At 44.0% G+C, this 18955-nt stretch overlaps 1 protein-coding gene across 1 annotated transcript in view; it reads right to left on the reverse strand.

Annotated features, from left to right (window-relative positions):
- Nucleotides 1-323: 323 nt before the first annotated feature.
- Atg3 (Autophagy-related protein 3) overlaps nucleotides 324-18955 on the reverse strand; it is a 35847-nt gene continuing 17215 nt past the window's right edge. The window contains exon 7 of the mRNA XM_089701020.1: nucleotides 324-2025. Within this exon, the coding sequence (XP_089557146.1) occupies nucleotides 1872-2025 (154 nt within the window). The 3' untranslated portion in view covers nucleotides 324-1871. The remainder of the gene's footprint in view (nucleotides 2026-18955) is intronic.

Consider the following 18955-nt stretch of genomic DNA (forward strand, 5'->3'; position numbering starts at 1 on the left):
TAGAAAATATTTTTTGAGTATCTTTACTGCACAGACTTCCTGTAATATATTCTTCCTTCATAATATTAAAATTCCACCTGTTATATTTTTATTTGATGATTGAACTTTATTGGGACGTAAATCCATCCACATAATGTACCAATTGATTTTCCAGCAGTGAGAATCGAACCCACCTATGTACATTAACCAATGCGTCATTGAGTCATGTATCAGGATGAATACCTGCTCTTAGAACTTTGCTACACTTTTGTTGCTAACTTGGATTAAATAGATGAAAAATTGGAGAGGTTAGGCTAGGTTTTTAGTACAATGAAACACAAAAGTCGCAAAATAATTATTTATTTAAATAACAAAATCAAGCTTTACATTATACATACACTTTAATTACAAAAAGCTTGATAATTCATAATGAGATCCGTATATAGAGCAAAATCGAAACAATTTCTTCAAAATAATGGCATCGAATAATTTTATGAGAAAATATTAAAACTACAGTAAAATACCAGATGTTTTATCAGTTTTCATAGCTCTGTCAAGTGAGTTGGTAAAAAACAGTTTACTAAATATTTGTACTGATTTTTCATAAAAATCGTGAATTTGCTTCTTTCGCAAAACTCCAACAATTTATCCAACCAATAAATACAGATTTTTTAAAGACGTTCTTGCAAGATTTCCGTAGTACTTATGAACTCATTAAAACTTATGATAACATGTTTTTAATAATTTTAATTTGTTCCACATCTTACAATTTCAAATTATTTGACATTAAATAGAAATAAGTAGGGTTTTAATAATTATTCAAAAGCATATACATATAAAGAAAGCTTAGTTTAATAAAAGATAATTGGTGGTAATTATTGCTGTGTATAGGTGTATCGAACTTATCAACTAAAATATAAAACTACATAATAAACAAAGAAAGAGTGTATTTGTACGAATTATAGCTTACTTATAAACAATATTGGGCAATCATTTCATAAGTATATTTATCTTGATATCCAACGCCTTGGTGTTCTAAACCTACTTGCTATTCTAAAAATGCAGAAAAATCTTTGAAAAGGAAGCTAAAAATATATAAAAGATTTCAAGTATGCATTTTATTTATTTCAACCGTTTGTGATTATTAGCAGCATAGAATTGATAAATGCATTCAGCTGCAAACGAGTCCTACAATATCACATTTCTTAGCACATTTGACGTATGTACCTATATTTAACAAACCTTAATATTTTTTCAAAACGACGTTATAGTATAGAAATATTATATCGCCCGAACAGCAGAATAGCAGACGTTACTTGCCGAATGTTTTAATTGTCGACAAATTAATAAATCCACTTACAAGACATCATTTTATTTGATATGCCCATTGCCCAACCATAACTAACTTGCGGTTATGGAAAATACAACCTTAGTTAAATTCCGATTGATAATCAAATATTCTTTACATTCATCATTATTTTGTAGCAAAAATGTCTACTTTTTTCCTTTCTCACCACATAAGACCCATAACGTTAACTAACATTTAATTGTGCCTTAAAATAAAGAAAATATTATGCTTTTAGCGACACAAGCGCTACACTGGCACTTAAGCGAGTTTTTATTCGATAAAATTTAAATATTTTGAGTTATATAAAAATCCATTCCTTACTTTATTTTAAGAATTTTCTGCTTGAGAAGGGATGAAAGAATTATGACCTCAAAATGATTAAATTTAATTGATTTTTTTTTGTTTTGAATGTTCAAAATTTTATATTACATCATTAGTACATTCAAAGCATTTTTACATGGTAGTTCATGGTAGGTTGTGGTAGGAAATTGTACGCAGTGGTTGGATATAGTAGAAATTGTAGGTGATGGTAGAAATTCGTAGTTTAATGTATAGTAAAGTTCTGCGTAAAGTCGTACTCTACGGTGGGTATGACGGTTTGCACGAATTTCAGGAAAACTATGAGATAGCTGTGCACTCCGAGCGATCCTCCACTCTCTGTCACTGTTTCTATGATTTTCTTCATTACTTCTGCGTGCCTGGAAATAAATAAACGTGACTTGTTTTGAAAGCACTTCTCATTTTTCATACACATAAGTACTTTAACCATAATTAAATATGTTTGGAAAAGAAACCTGGATAAATAGAAACTAACGGTTAAGAGCTCAAGCAAGTAAACTACTATTCAATCCGTTAAAATTATATTTTATCAACCTAGCCCATTGCATTTTCAATTTCAACCTAGTCCGTTTCATTTTGTAACCCTATCCCGTTACATTCTCAGGTTAGGGAGCTAAAACAGATGCTTTAACAGGTCAGGGAGCTTTTAGAGGTGCTTTAACAGGTCAGGGAGCTTTTACCGGTGCTTTAACAGGTCAGGAAGCTGTTACAGGTGCTTTAACAGGGCCGGCAGCTGCAACAGGTGCTTTAACAGTTCAGGGAGATTTAACCGGTACTTTAACAGGTCCGGGAGCTTTAACAGGTGCTTAAACAGGCCAGGGAGCTGTAACAGGTGAATTATCAAGTCAGAGAGCTACAACAGATGCTTAAACAGGTCCAGTAGGTTTTACAGGTGCTTTAGCAGGTCAGGAAGCTGTTACAGGTGCTTTAACAGGGCCGGCAGCTGTAACAGGTGCTTAAACAGTTCAGGGAGCTTTTACCGGTACTTTAACAGGTCCGGGAGCTTTAACAGGTGCTTAAACAGGCCAGGGAGCTGTAACAGGTGAATTATCAAGTCAGAGAGCTACAACAGATGCTTAAACAGGTCCGGTAGGTTTATCAGGTGCTTTAACAGGTCAGAGAGCTTTAACAGGTGCTTTAACATGTAAGGGAGCTTTAACAGAAGCTTTTACAGGTCAGGGAGCTTTAACAGGTGCTTCAAAATGTTAGGGAGCTTTAACCGGTGCTTTAACAGGTCAGGGAGCTTTAACCGGTGCTTTAACAGGTCAAGGAGCTTTAACAGGTGCTTTTACAGGTCAGGGAGCTTTAACAGGTGCTTTTACAGGTCAGGGAGCTGTATCACCTGCTTTAACAGGTCAGTGAGCTTTTACAGGTGCTTTAACAAGTCAGGGAGCTTTAACAGGTGATTTAACAGGTCAAGGAGCTTTCAACGGTGCTTTAACAGGTCAGAGAGCTGTTACAGGTGCTATAACAGGTCCGGCAGCTGTAACAGGTGCTTAAACAGGTCAGGGAGCTTTTACCGGTGCTTTAACAGGTCAGGGAGCTTTGCCAGGAGTAAAAACAGGTCTGGGAGCTTAAACAGGTGCTTGAACAGATCATGAGCTTTAACAGGTGCTTCAACAGGTCAGGGAGCTTTAACAGGTGCTTCAACAGGTCAGGGATCTTTAACAGGTGCTTTAACAGGTCCGGGAGCTTGAACAGGTGCTTAAACAGGCCAGGGAGCTGTAACAGGTGAATTATCAAGTCAGAGAGCTACAACAGATGCTAAAACAGGTCCGGTAGGTTGATCAGGTGCTTTAACAGGTCAGGGAGCTTTCACAGGTGCTTTAACAGGTCAGGGAGCTTTAACAGGTGCTTTCACAGGTCAGGGAGCTTTAACAGGTGCTTTTACAGGTCAGGGAGCTTTAACAGGTGCTTTTACAGGTCAGGGAGCTTTAACAGGTGCTTCAAAATGAAAGGGAGCTTTTACAGGTGATTTCACAGGTCAAGGAGCTTTTAACGGTGCTTTAACAGGTCAGGGAGCTGTTACAGGTGCTATAACAGGTCCGGCAGCTGTAACAGGTGCTTAAACAGGTCAGGGAGCTTTTACCGGTGCTTTAACAGGTCAGGGAGCTTTTACCGGTGCTTTAACAGGTCAGGGAGCTTTGCCAGGAGTAAAAACAGGTCAGGGAGCTTAAACAGGTGCTTGAACAGGTCAGGGAGCTTTAACAGGTGCTTCAACAGGTCAGGGAGCTTTAACAGGTGCTTTAACAGGTCCGGGAGTTTTAACAGGTGCTTAAACAGGCCAGGGAGCTGTAACAGGTGAATTATCAAGTCAGAGAGCTACAACAGATGCTTAAACAGGGCCGGTAGGTTTATCAGGTGCTGTGATAGGTCAGGAAGCTGTTACAGGTGCTTTAACAGGTCAGGGAGCTATAACAGGTATTTAATTAGGTTAGGGAGCTATAACAGATGCTTGAACAGGTCAGGGAGCTGTATCACCTGCTTTAACAGGTCAGTGAGCTTTTACAGGTGCTTCAACAGGTCAGCAAGCTGTAACAGGTATTTTATCAGGTTAGGAAGCTATAACAGATACTGTGACAGGTCAGGAAGCTGTAACAGGTGCTTCGACAGGTCAGGAAGCTGTTACAGGTGCTTTAACAGGTCAGGGAGCTGTAACAGGTATTTTGTCAGGTTAGGGAGCTATAACAGATGCTTTAACAGGTCAGGGAGCTGTATCACCTGCTTTAACAGGTCAGGGAGCTTTAACAGGTGCTTAAACAGGTCAGCAAGCTGTAATAGGTATTTTATCAGGTTAGGAAGCTATAACAGATACTGTGACAGGTCAGGAAGCTGTTACAGGTGCTTCGACAGGTCAGGTAGCTGTTACAGGTGCTTTAACAGGTCAGGGAGCTTAAACAGGTATTTTGTCAGGTTAGGGAGCTATAACAGATACTGTGACAGGTCAGGAAGCTGTAACAGGTGCTTCGGCAGGTCAGGAAGCTGTTACAGGTGCTTTAACAGGTCAGAGAGCTGTAACAGGTATTTTGTCAGGTTAGGGAGCTATAACAGATGCTTTAACAGGTCAGGGAGCTGTATCACCTGCTTTAACAGGTCAGGGAGCTTTAACAGGTGCTTTAACAGGTCAGGGAGCTTTAACAGGTATTTTGTCAGGTTAGGGAGCTATAACAGATACTGTGACAGGATAGGAAGCTGTAACAGGTGCTTCGACAGGTCAGGGAGCTGTTATAGGTGCTTTAACAGGTCAGGGAGCTGTAACAGGTATTTTGTCAGGTTAGGGAGCTATAACAGATGCTTTAACAGGTCAGGGAGCTGTATCACCTGCTTTAACAGGTTAGGGAGCTGTAACAGGTGCTTTAACAGGTCAGGGAGCTGTATCACCTGCTTTAACAGGTAAGGGAGCTTTAACAGGTGCTTTAACAGGTCAGGGAGCTTTAACAGGTATTTTGTCAGGTTAGGGAGCTATAACAGATACTGTGACAGGTCAGGAAGCTGTAACAGGTGCTTCGACAGGTCAGGAAGCTGTTACAGGTGCTTTAACAGGTCAGGGAGCTGCAACAGGTGCTTTTGCAAGTCAGGGAGCTGTAACAGGTGCTTTAACAGGTCAGTGAGCTGTAACAGGTATTTTATCAGGTTAGGGAGCTATAACGGATGCTTTAACAGGTCAGGGAGCTTTAACAGGTATTTTGTCAGGTTAGGGAGCTATAACAGATACTGTGACAGGTCAGGAAGCTGAAACAGGTGCTTCGACAGGTCAGGAAGCTGTTACAGGTGCTTTAACAGGTCAGGGAGCTTTTACAGGTTCTTTAACAGGTCAGGGAGCTTTTACAGGTGCATTAACAGGTCAGGGAACTTTCACATGTGCTTTAACAGGTCAGGGAGCTTTAACAGGTGCTTTAACAGGTCAGGGAGCTTTAACAGGTGCTTCAACAGGTCAGCAAGCTGTAACAGGTATTTTATCAGGTTAGGAAGCGATAACAGATACTGTGACAGGTCAGGAAGCTGTTACAGGTGCTTTAACAGGTCAGGGAGCTGTATCACCTGCTTTAACAGGTTAGGGAGCTGTAACAGGTGCTTTAACAGGTCAGGGGCCTTAGACAAAGTAACAATTAAAAAACGATAACGAAGTTAGAAAAGGCAAAAATGTATGGGATTGACATACGCCGCGTTAGATCACGTGGTCTGTCTAATGTCAATCCCATACATTTTCCTTTTCTAACTTCGTTATCGTTTTTTAATTGTTACTTTGTCTACGGGCCCAGGGAGCTGTATCACCTGCTTTAACAGGTTAGGGAGCTTTAACAGGTGCTTTAACAGGTCAGGGAGCTTTAACAGGTATTTTGTCAGGTTAGGGAGCTATAACAGATACTGAGACAGGTCAGGAAGCTGTAACAGGTGCTTCGACAGGTCAGGAAGCTGTTACAGGTGCTTTAACAGGTCAGGGAGCTGTAACAGGTATTTTATCAGGTTAGGGAGCTATAACGGATGCTTTAGCTGGTCAGGGAGCTGTATCACCTGCTTTAACAGGCCAGGGAGCTGCAGCAGGTGCTGTGATAGGTCAGGAAGCAGTTACAGGTGCTTTAACAGGTCAGGGAGCTATAACAGGTATTTAATTAGGTTAGGGAGCTATAACAGATGCTTTAACAGGTCAGGGAGCTGTATCACCTGCTTAAACAGGTCAGTGAGCTTTTACAGGTGCTTTAACAGGTCAGGGAGCTTTAACAGGTGCTTCAACAGGTCAGCAAGCTGTAACAGGTATTTTATCAGGTTAGGAAGCTATAACAGATACTGTGACAGGTCAGGAAGCTGTTACAGGTGCTTTAACAGGTCAGGGAGCTTTTACAGGTGCTTTAACAGGTCAGGGAGCTTTAACAGGTGCTTCAACAGGTCAGCAAGCTGTAACAGGTATTTTATCAGGTTAGGAAGCTATAACGGATACTGTGACAGGTCAGGAAGCTGTTACAGGTGCTTTAACAGGTCAGGGAGCTTTTACAGGTGCTTTAACAGGTCAGAGAGCTGTAACAGGTGCTTTAACGGGTCAGGGAGCTTTTACCGGTACTTTAACAGGTCCGGGAGCTTTAACAGGTGCTTAAACAGGCCAGGGAGCTGTAACAGGTGAATTATCAAGTCAGATAGCTACAACAGATGCTTTAACAGGTCAGGGAGCTGTATCACCTGCTTTAACAGGCCAGGGAGCTGCAGCAGGTGCTGTGATAGGTCAGGAAGCTGTTACAGGTGCTTTAACAGGTCAGGGAGCTATAACAGGTATTTAATTAGGTTAGGGAGCTATAACAGATGCTTTAACAGGTCAGGGAGCTGTATCACCTGCTTAAACAGGCCACGGAGCTGTAACAGGTGAATTATCAAGTCAGAGAGCTACAACAGATGCTTAAACAGGTCCAGTAGGTTTTACAGGTGCTTTAACAGGTCAGGGAGCTTTTACAGGTGCTCTAACAGGTCAGGGAGCTATAACAGGTATTTAATTAGGTTAGGGAGCTATAACAGATGCTTGAAACGGTCAGGGAGCTGTATCACCTGCTTTAACAGGTCAGTGAGCTTTTACAGGTGCTTTAACAGGTCAGGGAGCTTTAACAGGTGCTTCAACAGGTCAGCAAGCTGTAACAGGTATTTTATCAGGTTAGGAAGCTATAACAGATACTGTGACAGGTCAGGAAGCTGTTACAGGTGCTTTAACAGGTCAGAGAGCTTTAACAGGTGCTTTAACATGTAAGGGAGCTTTAACAGGTGCTTTTACAGGTCAGGGAGCTTTAACAGGTGCTTCAAAATGTTAGGGAGCTTTTACCGGTGCTTTAACAGGTCAGGGAGCTTTTACCGGTGCTTTAACAGGTCAGGGAGCTTTAACAGGTGCTTTTACAGGTCAGGGAGCTTTAACAGGTGCTTTTACAGGTCAGGGAGCTGTATCACCTGCTTTAACAGGCCAGGGAGCTGCAGCAGGTGCTGTGATAGGTCAGGAAGCTGTTACAGGTGCTTTAACAGGTCAGGGAGCTATAACAGGTATTTAATTAGGTTAGGGAGCTATAACAGATGCTTTAACAGGTCAGGGAGCTGTATCACCTGCTTAAACAGGCCACGGAGCTGTAACAGGTGAATTATCAAGTCAGAGAGCTACAACAGATGCTTAAACAGGTCCAGTAGGTTTTACAGGTGCTTTAACAGGTCAGGGAGCTTTTACAGGTGCTCTAACAGGTCAGGGAGCTACAACAGGTATTTAATTAGGTTAGGGAGCTATAACAGATGCTTGAAACGGTCAGGGAGCTGTATCACCTGCTTTAACAGGTCAGTGAGCTTTTACAGGTGCTTTAACAGGTCAGGGAGCTTTAACAGGTGCTTCAACAGGTCAGCAAGCTGTAACAGGTATTTTATCAGGTTAGGAAGCTATAACAGATACTGTGACAGGTCAGGAAGCTGTAACAGGTGCTTCGACAGGTCAGGAAGCTGTTATAGGTGCTTTAACAGGTCAGGGAGCTGTAACAGGTATTTTGTCAGGTTAGGAAGCTATAACAGATACTGTGACAGGTCAGGAAGCTGTTATAGGTGCTTTAACAGGTCAGGGAGCTGTAACAGGTATTTTGTCAGGTTAGGAAGCTATAACAGATACTGTGACAGGTCAGGAAGCTGTAACAGGTGCTTCGACAGGTCAGGAAGCTGTTATAGGTGCTTTAACAGGTCAGGGAGCTGTAACAGGTATTTTGTCAGGTTAGGGAGCTATAACAGATGCTTTAACAGGTCAGGGAGCTGTATCACCTGCTTTAACAGGTCAGGGAGCTTTAACAGGTGCTTCAACAGGTCAGCAAGCTGTAATAGGTATTTTATCAGGTTAGGAAGCTATAACAGATACTGTGACAGGTCAGGAAGATGTTACAGGTGCTTCGACAGGTCAGGTAGCTGTTACAGGTGCTTAAACAGGTCAGGGAGCTTAAACAGGTATTTTGTCAGGTTAGGGAGCTATAACAGATACTGTGACAGGTCAGGAAGCTGTAACAGGTGCTTCGGCAGGTCAGGAAGCTGTTACAGGTGCTTTAACAGGTCAGAGAGCTGTAACAGGTATTTTGTCAGGTTAGGGAGCTATAACAGATGCTTTAACAGGTCAGGGAGCTGTATCACCTGCTTTAACAGGTCAGGGAGCTGTATCACCTGCTTTAACAGGTCAGGGAGCTTTAACAGGTGCTTCAACAGGTCAGCAAGCTGTAACAGGTATTTTATCAGGTTAGGAAGCTATAACAGATACTGTGACAGGTCAGGAAGCTGTTACAGGTGCTTTAACAGGTCAGGTAGCTGTTACAGGTGCTTTAACAGGTCAGGGAGCTTAAACAGGTATTTTGTCAGGTTAGGGAGCTATAACAGATACTGTGACAGGTCAGGAAGCTGTTACAGGTGCTTTAACAGGTCAGGTAGCTGTTACAGGTGCTTTAACAGGTCAGGTAACTGTTACAGGTGCTTTAACAGGTCAGGGAGCTTTAACAGGTGCTTTAACAGGTCAGGGAGCTTTAACAGGTATTTTGTCAGGTTAGGGAGCTATAACAGATACTGTGACAGGTCAGGAAGCTGAAACAGGTGCTTCGACAGGTCAGGAAGCTGTTACAGGTGCTTTAACAGGTCAGGGAGCTTTAACAGGTGCTTCAACAGGTCAGCAAGCTGAAACAGGTATTTTATCAGGTTAGGAAGCTATAACAGATACTGTGACAGGTCAGGAAGCTGTTACAGGTGCTTTAACAGGTCAGGGAGCTTTAACAGGTGCTTTAACAGGTCAAGGAGCTTTAACAGGTACGGGAGCTTTAACAGGTGCTTAAACAGGACAGGGAGCTGTAACAGGTGAATTATCAAGTCAGAGAGCTACAACAGATGCTTAAACAGGTCCAGTAGGTTTTACAGGTGCTTTAACAGGTCAGGGAGCTTTTACAGGTGCTCTTACAGGTCAGGGAGCTATAACAGGTATTTAATTAGGTTAGGGAGCTATAACAGATGCTTAAACAGGTCAGGGAGCTGTATCACCTGCTTTAACAGGTCAGTGAGCTTTTACAGGTGCTTTAACAGGTCAGGGAGCTTTAACAGGTGCTTCAACAGGTCAGCAAGCTGTAACAGGTATTTTATCAGGTTAGGAAGCTATAACGGATACTGTGACAGGTCAGGAAGCTGTTACAGGTGCTTTAACAGGTCAGGGAGCTTTTACAGGTGCTTTAACAGGTCAGAGAGCTTTAACAGATGCTTTAACATGTCAGGGAGCTTTAACAGGTGCTTTTACAGGTCAGGGAGCTTTAACAGGTGCTTCAAAATGTTAGGGAGCTTTAACCGGTGCTTTAACAGGTCAGGGAGCTTTTACCGGTGCTTTAACAGGTCAGGGAGCTTTTACCGGTGCTTTTACAGGTCAGGGAGCTGTATCACCTGCTTTAACAGGTCAGTGAGCTTTTACAGGTGCTTTAACAGGTCAGGGAGCTTTTACAGGTGATTTAACAGGTCAAGGAGCTTTCAACGGTGCTTTAACAGGTCAGGGAGCTGTTACAGGTGCTGTGATAGGTCAGGAAGCTGTAACAGGTGCTTAAACAGGTCAGGGAGCTTTTACCGGTGCTTTAACAGGTCAGGGAGCTTTGCCAGGAGTAAAAACAGGTCTGGGAGCTTAAACAGGTGCTTGAACAGGTCAGGGAGCTTTAACAGGTGCTTGAACAGGTCAGGGAGCTTTAACAGGTGCTTCAACAGGTCAGGGATCTTTAACAGGTGCTTTAACAGGTCCGGGAGCTTGAACAGGTGCTTAAACAGGCCAGGGAGCTGTAACAGGTATTTTATCAGGTTAGGAAGCTATAACAGATACTGTGACAGGTCAGGAAGCTGTTACAGCTGCTTTAACAGGTCAGGGAGCTTTTACAGGTGCTTTAACAGGTCAAGGAGCTTTTACCGGTACTTAAACAGGCCAGGGAGCTGTAACAGGTGAATTATCAAGTCAGAGAGCTACAACAGAAGCTTAAACAGGTCCAGTAGGTTTTACAGGTGCTTTAACAGGTCAGGGAGCTTTTACAGGTGCTTTAACAGGTCAGTGAGCTGTAACAGGTATTTTATCAGGTTAGGGAGCTATAACGGATGCTTTAACAGGTCAGGGAGCTGTATCACCTGCTTTAACAGGCCAGGGAGCTGCAGCAGGTGCTGTGATAGGTCAGGAAGCTGTTACAGGTGCTTTAACAGGTCAGGGAGCTATAACAGATGCTTTAACAGGTCAGGGAGCTGTATCACCTGCTTTAACAGGTCAGTGAGCTTTTACAGGTGCTTTAACAGGTCAGGGAGCTTTAACAGGTGCTTCAACAGGTCAGCAAGCTGTAACAGGTATTTTATCAGGTTAGGAAGCTATAACGGATACTGTGACAGGTCAGGAAGCTGTTACAGGTGCTTTAACAGGTCAGGGAGCTTTTACAGGTGCTTTAACAGGTCAGAGAGCTGTAACAGGTGCTTTAACGGGTCAGGGAGCTTTTACCGGTACTTTAACAGGTCCGGGAGCTTTAACAGGTGCTTAAACAGGCCAGGGAGCTGTAACAGGTGAATTATCAAGTCAGATAGCTACAACAGATGCTTAAACAGGTCCAGTAGGTTTTACAGGTGCTTTAACAGGTATTTTATCAGGTTAGGGAGCTATAACGGATGCTTAAACAGGTCAGGGAGCTGTATCACCTGCTTTAACAGGCCAGGGAGCTGCAGCAGGTGCTGTGATAGGTCAGGAAGCTGTTACAGGTGCTTTAACAGGTCAGGGAGCTATAACAGGTATTTAATTAGGTTAGGGAGCTATAACAGATGCTTTAACAGGTCAGGGAGCTGTATCACCTGCTTTAACAGGTCAGTGAGCTTTTACAGGTTCTTTAACAGGTCAGGGAGCTTTAACAGGTGCTTCAACAGGTCAGCAAGCTGTAACAGGTATTTTAACAGGTTAGGAAGCTATAACGGATACTGTGACAGGTCAGGAAGCTGTTACAGGTGCTTTAACAGGTCAGGGAGCTTTTACAGGTGCTTTAACAGGTCAGAGAGCTTTAACAGGTGCTTTAACATGTCAGGGACGCTTTAACAGGTGCTTTTACAGGTCAGGGAGCTTTAACAGGTGCTTCAAAATGTTAGGGAGCTTTTACCGGTGCTTTAACAGGTCAGGGAGCTTTTACCGGTGCTTTAACAGGTCAGGGAGCTTTTACCGGTGCTTTAACAGGTCAGGGAGCTTTAACAGGTGCTTTTACAGGTCAGGGAGCTGTATCACCTGCTTTAACAGGTCAGTGAGCTTTTACAGGTGCTTTAACAGGTCAGGGAGCTTTTACAGGTGATTTAACAGGTCAAGGAGCTTTCAACGGTGCTTTAACAGGTCAGGGAGCTGTTACAGGTGCTATAACAGGTCCGGAAGCTGTAACAGGTGCTTAAACAGGTCAGGGAGCTTTTACCGGTGCTTTAACAGGACAGGGAGCTTTGCCAGGAGTAAAAACAGGTCTGGGAGCCTAAACAGGTGCTTGAACAGGTCAGGGAGCTTTAACAGGTGCTTCAACAGGTCAGGGAGCTTTAACAGGTGCTTCAACAGGTCAGGGATCTTTAACAGGTGCTTTAACAGGTCCGGGAGCTTGAACAGGTGCTTAAACAGGCCAGGGAGCTGTAACAGGTATTTTATCAGGTTAGGAAGCTATAACAGATACTGTGACAGGTCAGGAAGCTGTTACAGCTGCTTTAACAGGTCAGGGAGCTTTTACAGGTGCTTTAACAGGTCAAGGAGCTTTTACCGGTACTTAAACAGGCCAGGGAGCTGTAACAGGTGAATTATCAAGTCAGAGAGCTACAACAGAAGCTTAAACAGGTCCAGTAGGTTTTACAGGTGCTTTAACAGGTCAGGGAGCTTTAACAGGTGCTTTAACAGGTCAGGGAGCTTTTACAGGTGATTTAACAGGTCAAGGAGCTTTCAACGGTGCTTTAACAGGTCAGGGAGCTGTTACAGGTGCTATAACAGGTCCGGAAGCTGTAACAGGTGCTTAAACAGGTCAGGGAGCTTTTACCGGTGCTTTAACAGGTCAGGGAGCTTTGCCAGGAGTAAAAACAGGTCTGGGAGCCTAAACAGGTGCTTGAACAGGTCAGGGAGCTTTAACAGGTGCTTCAACAGGTCAGGGAGCTTTAACAGGTGCTTCAACAGGTCAGGGATCTTTAACAGGTGCTTTAACAGGTCCGGGAGCTTGAACAGGTGCTTAAACAGGCCAGGGAGCTGTAACAGGTATTTTATCAGGTTAGGAAGCTATAACAGATACTGTGACAGGTCAGGAAGCTGTTACAGCTGCTTTAACAGGTCAGGGAGCTTTTACAGGTGCTTTAACAGGTCAAGGAGCTTTTACCGGTACTTAAACAGGCCAGGGAGCTGTAACAGGTGAATTATCAAGTCAGAGAGCTACAACAGAAGCTTAAACAGGTCCAGTAGGTTTTACAGGTGCTTTAACAGGTCAGGGAGCTTTTACAGGTGCTTTAACAGGTCAGTGAGCTGTAACAGGTATTTTATCAGGTTAGGGAGCTATAACGGATGCTTTAACAGGTCAGGGAGCTGTATCACCTGCTTTAACAGGCCAGGGAGCTGCAGCAGGTGCTGTGATAGGTCAGGAAGCTGTTACAGGTGCTTTAACAGGTCAGGGAGCTATAACAGATGCTTTAACAGGTCAGGGAGCTGTATCACCTGCTTTAACAGGTCAGTGAGCTTTTACAGGTGCTTTAACAGGTCAGGGAGCTTTAACAGGTGCTTCAACAGGTCAGCAAGCTGTAACAGGTATTTTATCAGGTTAGGAAGCTATAACGGATACTGTGACAGGTCAGGAAGCTGTTACAGGTGCTTTAACAGGTCAGGGAGCTTTTACAGGTGCTTTAACAGGTCAGAGAGCTTTAACAGGTGCTTTAACATGTCAGGGAGCTTTAACAGGTGCTTTTACAGGTCAGGGAGCTTTAACAGGTGCTTCAAAATGTTAGGGAGCTTTAACCGGTGCTTTAACAGGTCAGGGAGCTTTTACAGGTGCTTTAACAGGTCAGGGAGCTTTAACAGGTGCTTCAACAGGTCAGCAAGCTGTAACAGGTATTTTATCAGGTTAGGAAGCTATAACAGATACTGTGACAGGTCAGGAAGCTGTAACAGGTGCTTCGACAGGTCAGGAAGCTGTTATAGGTGCTTTAACAGGTCAGGGAGCTGAAACAGGTATTTTGTCAGGTTAGGGAGCTATAACAGATGCTTTACCAGGTCAGGGAGCTGTATCACCTGCTTTAACAGGTCAGGGAGCTTTAACAGGTGCTTCAACAGGTCAGCAAGCTGTTACAGGTATTTTATCAGGTTAGGAAGCTATAACAGATACTGTGACAGGTCAGGAAGCTGTTACAGGTGCTTTAACAGGTCAGGTAGCTGTAACAGGTGCTTTAACAGGTCAGGGAGCTTAAACAGGTATTTTGTCAGGTTAGGGAGCTATAACAGATACTGTGACAGGTCAGGAAGCTGTAACAGGTGCTTCGACAGGTCAGGAAGCTGTTACAGGTGCTTTAACAGGTCAGGGAGCTGTAACAGGTATTTTGTCAGGTTAGGGAGCTATAACAGATGCTTTAACAGGTCAGGGAGCTGTATCACCTGCTTTAACAGGTCAGGGAGCTTTAACAGGTGCTTCAACAGGTCAGCAAGCTATAACAGGTATTTTATCAGGTTAGGAAGCTATAACAGATACTGTGACAGGTCAGGAAGCTGTTACAGGTGCTTTAACAGGTCAGGTAGCTGTTACAGGTGCTTTAACAGGTCAGGGAGCTTTAACAGGTATTTTGTCAGGTTAGGGAGCTATAACAGATACTGTGACAGGTCAGGAAGCTGTAACAGGTGCTTCGACAGGTCAGGAAGCTGTTACAGGTGATTTAACAGGTCAGGGAGCTGTAACAGGTATTTTGTCAGGTTAGGGAGCTATAACAGATGCTTTAACAGGTCAGGGAGCTGTATCACCTGCTTTAACAGGTTAGGGAGCTGTAACAGGTGCTTTAACAGGTCAGGGAGCTTTTACAGGTTCTTTAACAGGTCAGGGAGCTTTTACAGGTGCTTTAACAGGTCAGGGAGCTTTCACATGTGCTTTAACAGGTCAGGGAGCTTTAACAGGTGCTTTAACAGGTCAGGGAGCTTTAACAGGTGCTTCAACAGGTCAGCAAGCTGTAACAGGTATTTTATCAGGTTAGGAAGCGATAACAGATACTGTGACAGGTCAGGAAGCTGTTACAGGTGCTTTAACAGGTCAGGGAGCTTTAACAGGTGCTTTAACAGGTCAGGGAGCTTTAACAGGTATTTTGTCAGGTTAGGGAGCTATAACAGATACTGTGACAGGTCAGGAAGCTGTAACAGGTGCTTCGACAGGTCAGGAAGCTGTTACAGGTGCTTTAACAGGTCAGGGAGCTGTAACAGGTATTTTGTCAGGTTAGGGAGCTATAACAGATGCTTTAACAGGTCAGGGAGCTGTATCACCTGCTTTAACAGGTCAGGGAGCTTTAACAGGTGCTTCAACAGGTCAGCAAGCTGTAACAGGTATTTTATCAGGTTAGGAAGCTATAACAGATACTGTGACAGGTCAGGAAGCTGTTACAGGTGCTTTAACAGGTCAGGTAGCTGTTACAGGTGCTTTAACAGGTCAGGGAGCTTTAACAGGTATTTTGTCAGGTTAGGGGGCTATAACAGATACTGTGACAGGTCAGGAAGCTGTAACAGGTGCTTCGACAGGTCAGGAAGCTGTTACAGGTGATTTAACAGGTCAGGGAGCTGTAACAGGTATTTTGTCAGGTTAGGGAGCTATAACAGATGCTTTAACAGGTCAGGGAGCTGTATCACCTGCTTTAACAGGCCAGGGAGCTGTAACAGGTGAATTATCAAGTCAGAGAGCTACAACAGATGCTTAAACAGGTCCAGTAGGTTTTACAGGTGCTTTAGCAGGTCAGGAAGCTGTTACAGGTGCTTTAACAGGGCCGGCAGCTGTAACAGGTGCTTAAACAGTTCAGGGAGCTTTTACCGGTACTTTAACAGGTCCGGGAGCTTTAACAGGTGCTTAAACAGGCCAGGGAGCTGTAACAGGTGAATTATCAAGTCAGAGAGCTACAACAGATGCTTAAACAGGTCCGGTAGGTTTATCAGGTGCTTTAACAGGTCAGAGAGCTTTAACAGGTGCTTTAACATGTAAGGGAGCTTTAACAGAAGCTTTTACAGGTCAGGGAGCTTTAACAGGTGCTTCAAAATGTTAGGGAGCTTTAACCGGTGCTTTAACAGGTCAGGGAGCTTTAACCGGTGCTTTAACAGGTCAAGGAGCTTTAACAGGTGCTTTTACAGGTCAGGGAGCTTTAACAGGTGCTTTTACAGGTCAGGGAGCTGTATCACCTGCTTTAACAGGTCAGTGAGCTTTTACAGGTGCTTTAACAAGTCAGGGAGCTTTAACAGGTGATTTAACAGGTCAAGGAGCTTTCAACGGTGCTTTAACAGGTCAGAGAGCTGTTACAGGTGCTATAACAGGTCCGGCAGCTGTAACAGGTGCTTAAACAGGTCAGGGAGCTTTTACCGGTGCTTTAACAGGTCAGGGAGCTTTGCCAGGAGTAAAAACAGGTCTGGGAGCTTAAACAGGTGCTTGAACAGATCATGAGCTTTAACAGGTGCTTCAACAGGTCAGGGAGCTTTAACAGGTGCTTCAACAGGTCAGGGATCTTTAACAGGTGCTTTAACAGGTCCGGGAGCTTGAACAGGTGCTTAAACAGGCCAGGGAGCTGTAACAGGTGAATTATCAAGTCAGAGAGCTACAACAGATGCTAAAACAGGTCCGGTAGGTTGATCAGGTGCTTTAACAGGTCAGGGAGCTTTCACAGGTGCTTTAACAGGTCAGGGAGCTTTAACAGGTGCTTTCACAGGTCAGGGAGCTTTAACAGGTGCTTTTACAGGTCAGGGAGCTTTAACAGGTGCTTTTACAGGTCAGGGAGCTTTAACAGGTGCTTCAAAATGAAAGGGAGCTTTTACAGGTGATTTCACAGGTCAAGGAGCTTTTAACGGTGCTTTAACAGGTCAGGGAGCTGTTACAGGTGCTATAACAGGTCCGGCAGCTGTAACAGGTGCTTAAACAGGTCAGGGAGCTTTTACCGGTGCTTTAACAGGTCAGGGAGCTTTTACCGGTGCTTTAACAGGTCAGGGAGCTTTGCCAGGAGTAAAAACAGGTCAGGGAGCTTAAACAGGTGCTTGAACAGGTCAGGGAGCTTTAACAGGTGCTTCAACAGGTCAGGGAGCTTTAACAGGTGCTTTAACAGGTCCGGGAGTTTTAACAGGTGCTTAAACAGGCCAGGGAGCTGTAACAGGTGAATTATCAAGTCAGAGAGCTACAACAGATGCTTAAACAGGGCCGGTAGGTTTATCAGGTGCTGTGATAGGTCAGGAAGCTGTTACAGGTGCTTTAACAGGTCAGGGAGCTATAACAGGTATTTAATTAGGTTAGGGAGCTATAACAGATGCTTGAACAGGTCAGGGAGCTGTATCACCTGCTTTAACAGGTCAGTGAGCTTTTACAGGTGCTTCAACAGGTCAGCAAGCTGTAACAGGTATTTTATCAGGTTAGGAAGCTATAACAGATACTGTGACAGGTCAGGAAGCTGTAACAGGTGCTTCGACAGGTCAGGAAGCTGTTACAGGTGCTTTAACAGGTCAGGGAGCTGTAACAGGTATTTTGTCAGGTTAGGGAGCTATAACAGATGCTTTAACAGGTCAGGGAGCTGTATCACCTGCTTTAACAGGTCAGGGAGCTTTAACAGGTGCTTAAACAGGTCAGCAAGCTGTAATAGGTATTTTATCAGGTTAGGAAGCTATAACAGATACTGTGACAGGTCAGGAAGCTGTTACAGGTGCTTCGACAGGTCAGGTAGCTGTTACAGGTGCTTTAACAGGTCAGGGAGCTTAAACAGGTATTTTGTCAGGTTAGGGAGCTATAACAGATACTGTGACAGGTCAGGAAGCTGTAACAGGTGCTTCGGCAGGTCAGGAAGCTGTTACAGGTGCTTTAACAGGTCAGAGAGCTGTAACAGGTATTTTGTCAGGTTAGGGAGCTATAACAGATGCTTTAACAGGTCAGGGAGCTGTATCACCTGCTTTAACAGGTCAGGGAGCTTTAACAGGTGCTTTAACAGGTCAGGGAGCTTTAACAGGTATTTTGTCAGGTTAGGGAGCTATAACAGATACTGTGACAGGATAGGAAGCTGTAACAGGTGCTTCGACAGGTCAGGGAGCTGTTATAGGTGCTTTAACAGGTCAGGGAGCTGTAACAGGTATTTTGTCAGGTTAGGGAGCTATAACAGATGCTTTAACAGGTCAGGGAGCTGTATCACCTGCTTTAACAGGTTAGGGAGCTGTAACAGGTGCTTTAACAGGTCAGGGAGCTGTATCACCTGCTTTAACAGGTAAGGGAGCTTTAACAGGTGCTTTAACAGGTCAGGGAGCTTTAACAGGTATTTTGTCAGGTTAGGGAGCTATAACAGATACTGTGACAGGTCAGGAAGCTGTAACAGGTGCTTCGACAGGTCAGGAAGCTGTTACAGGTGCTTTAACAGGTCAGGGAGCTGCAACAGGTGCTTTTGCAAGTCAGGGAGCTGTAACAGGTGCTTTAACAGGTCAGTGAGCTGTAACAGGTATTTTATCAGGTTAGGGAGCTATAACGGATGCTTTAACAGGTCAGGGAGCTTTAACAGGTATTTTGTCAGGTTAGGGAGCTATAACAGATACTGTGACAGGTCAGGAAGCTGAAACAGGTGCTTCGACAGGTCAGGAAGCTGTTACAGGTGCTTTAACAGGTCAGGGAGCTTTTACAGGTTCTTTAACAGGTCAGGGAGCTTTTACAGGTGCATTAACAGGTCAGGGAACTTTCACATGTGCTTTAACAGGTCAGGGAGCTTTAACAGGTGCTTTAACAGGTCAGGGAGCTTTAACAGGTGCTTCAACAGGTCAGCAAGCTGTAACAGGTATTTTATCAGGTTAGGAAGCGATAACAGATACTGTGACAGGTCAGGAAGCTGTTACAGGTGCTTTAACAGGTCAGGGAGCTGTATCACCTGCTTTAACAGGTTAGGGAGCTGTAACAGGTGCTTTAACAGGTCAGGGGCCTTAGACAAAGTAACAATTAAAAAACGATAACGAAGTTAGAAAAGGCAAAAATGTATGGGATTGACATACGCCGCGTTAGATCACGTGGTCTGTCTAATGTCAATCCCATACATTTTCCTTTTCTAACTTCGTTATCGTTTTTTAATTGTTAC

Source organism: Colias philodice, chromosome 2 (assembly GCF_061535455.1).
Source record: "Colias philodice isolate Cphi_HAF_F1 chromosome 2, ilColPhil1 Martin Lab GWU primary, whole genome shotgun sequence".
In the NCBI taxonomy this organism is placed as follows: domain Eukaryota; kingdom Metazoa; phylum Arthropoda; class Insecta; order Lepidoptera; family Pieridae; genus Colias; species Colias philodice.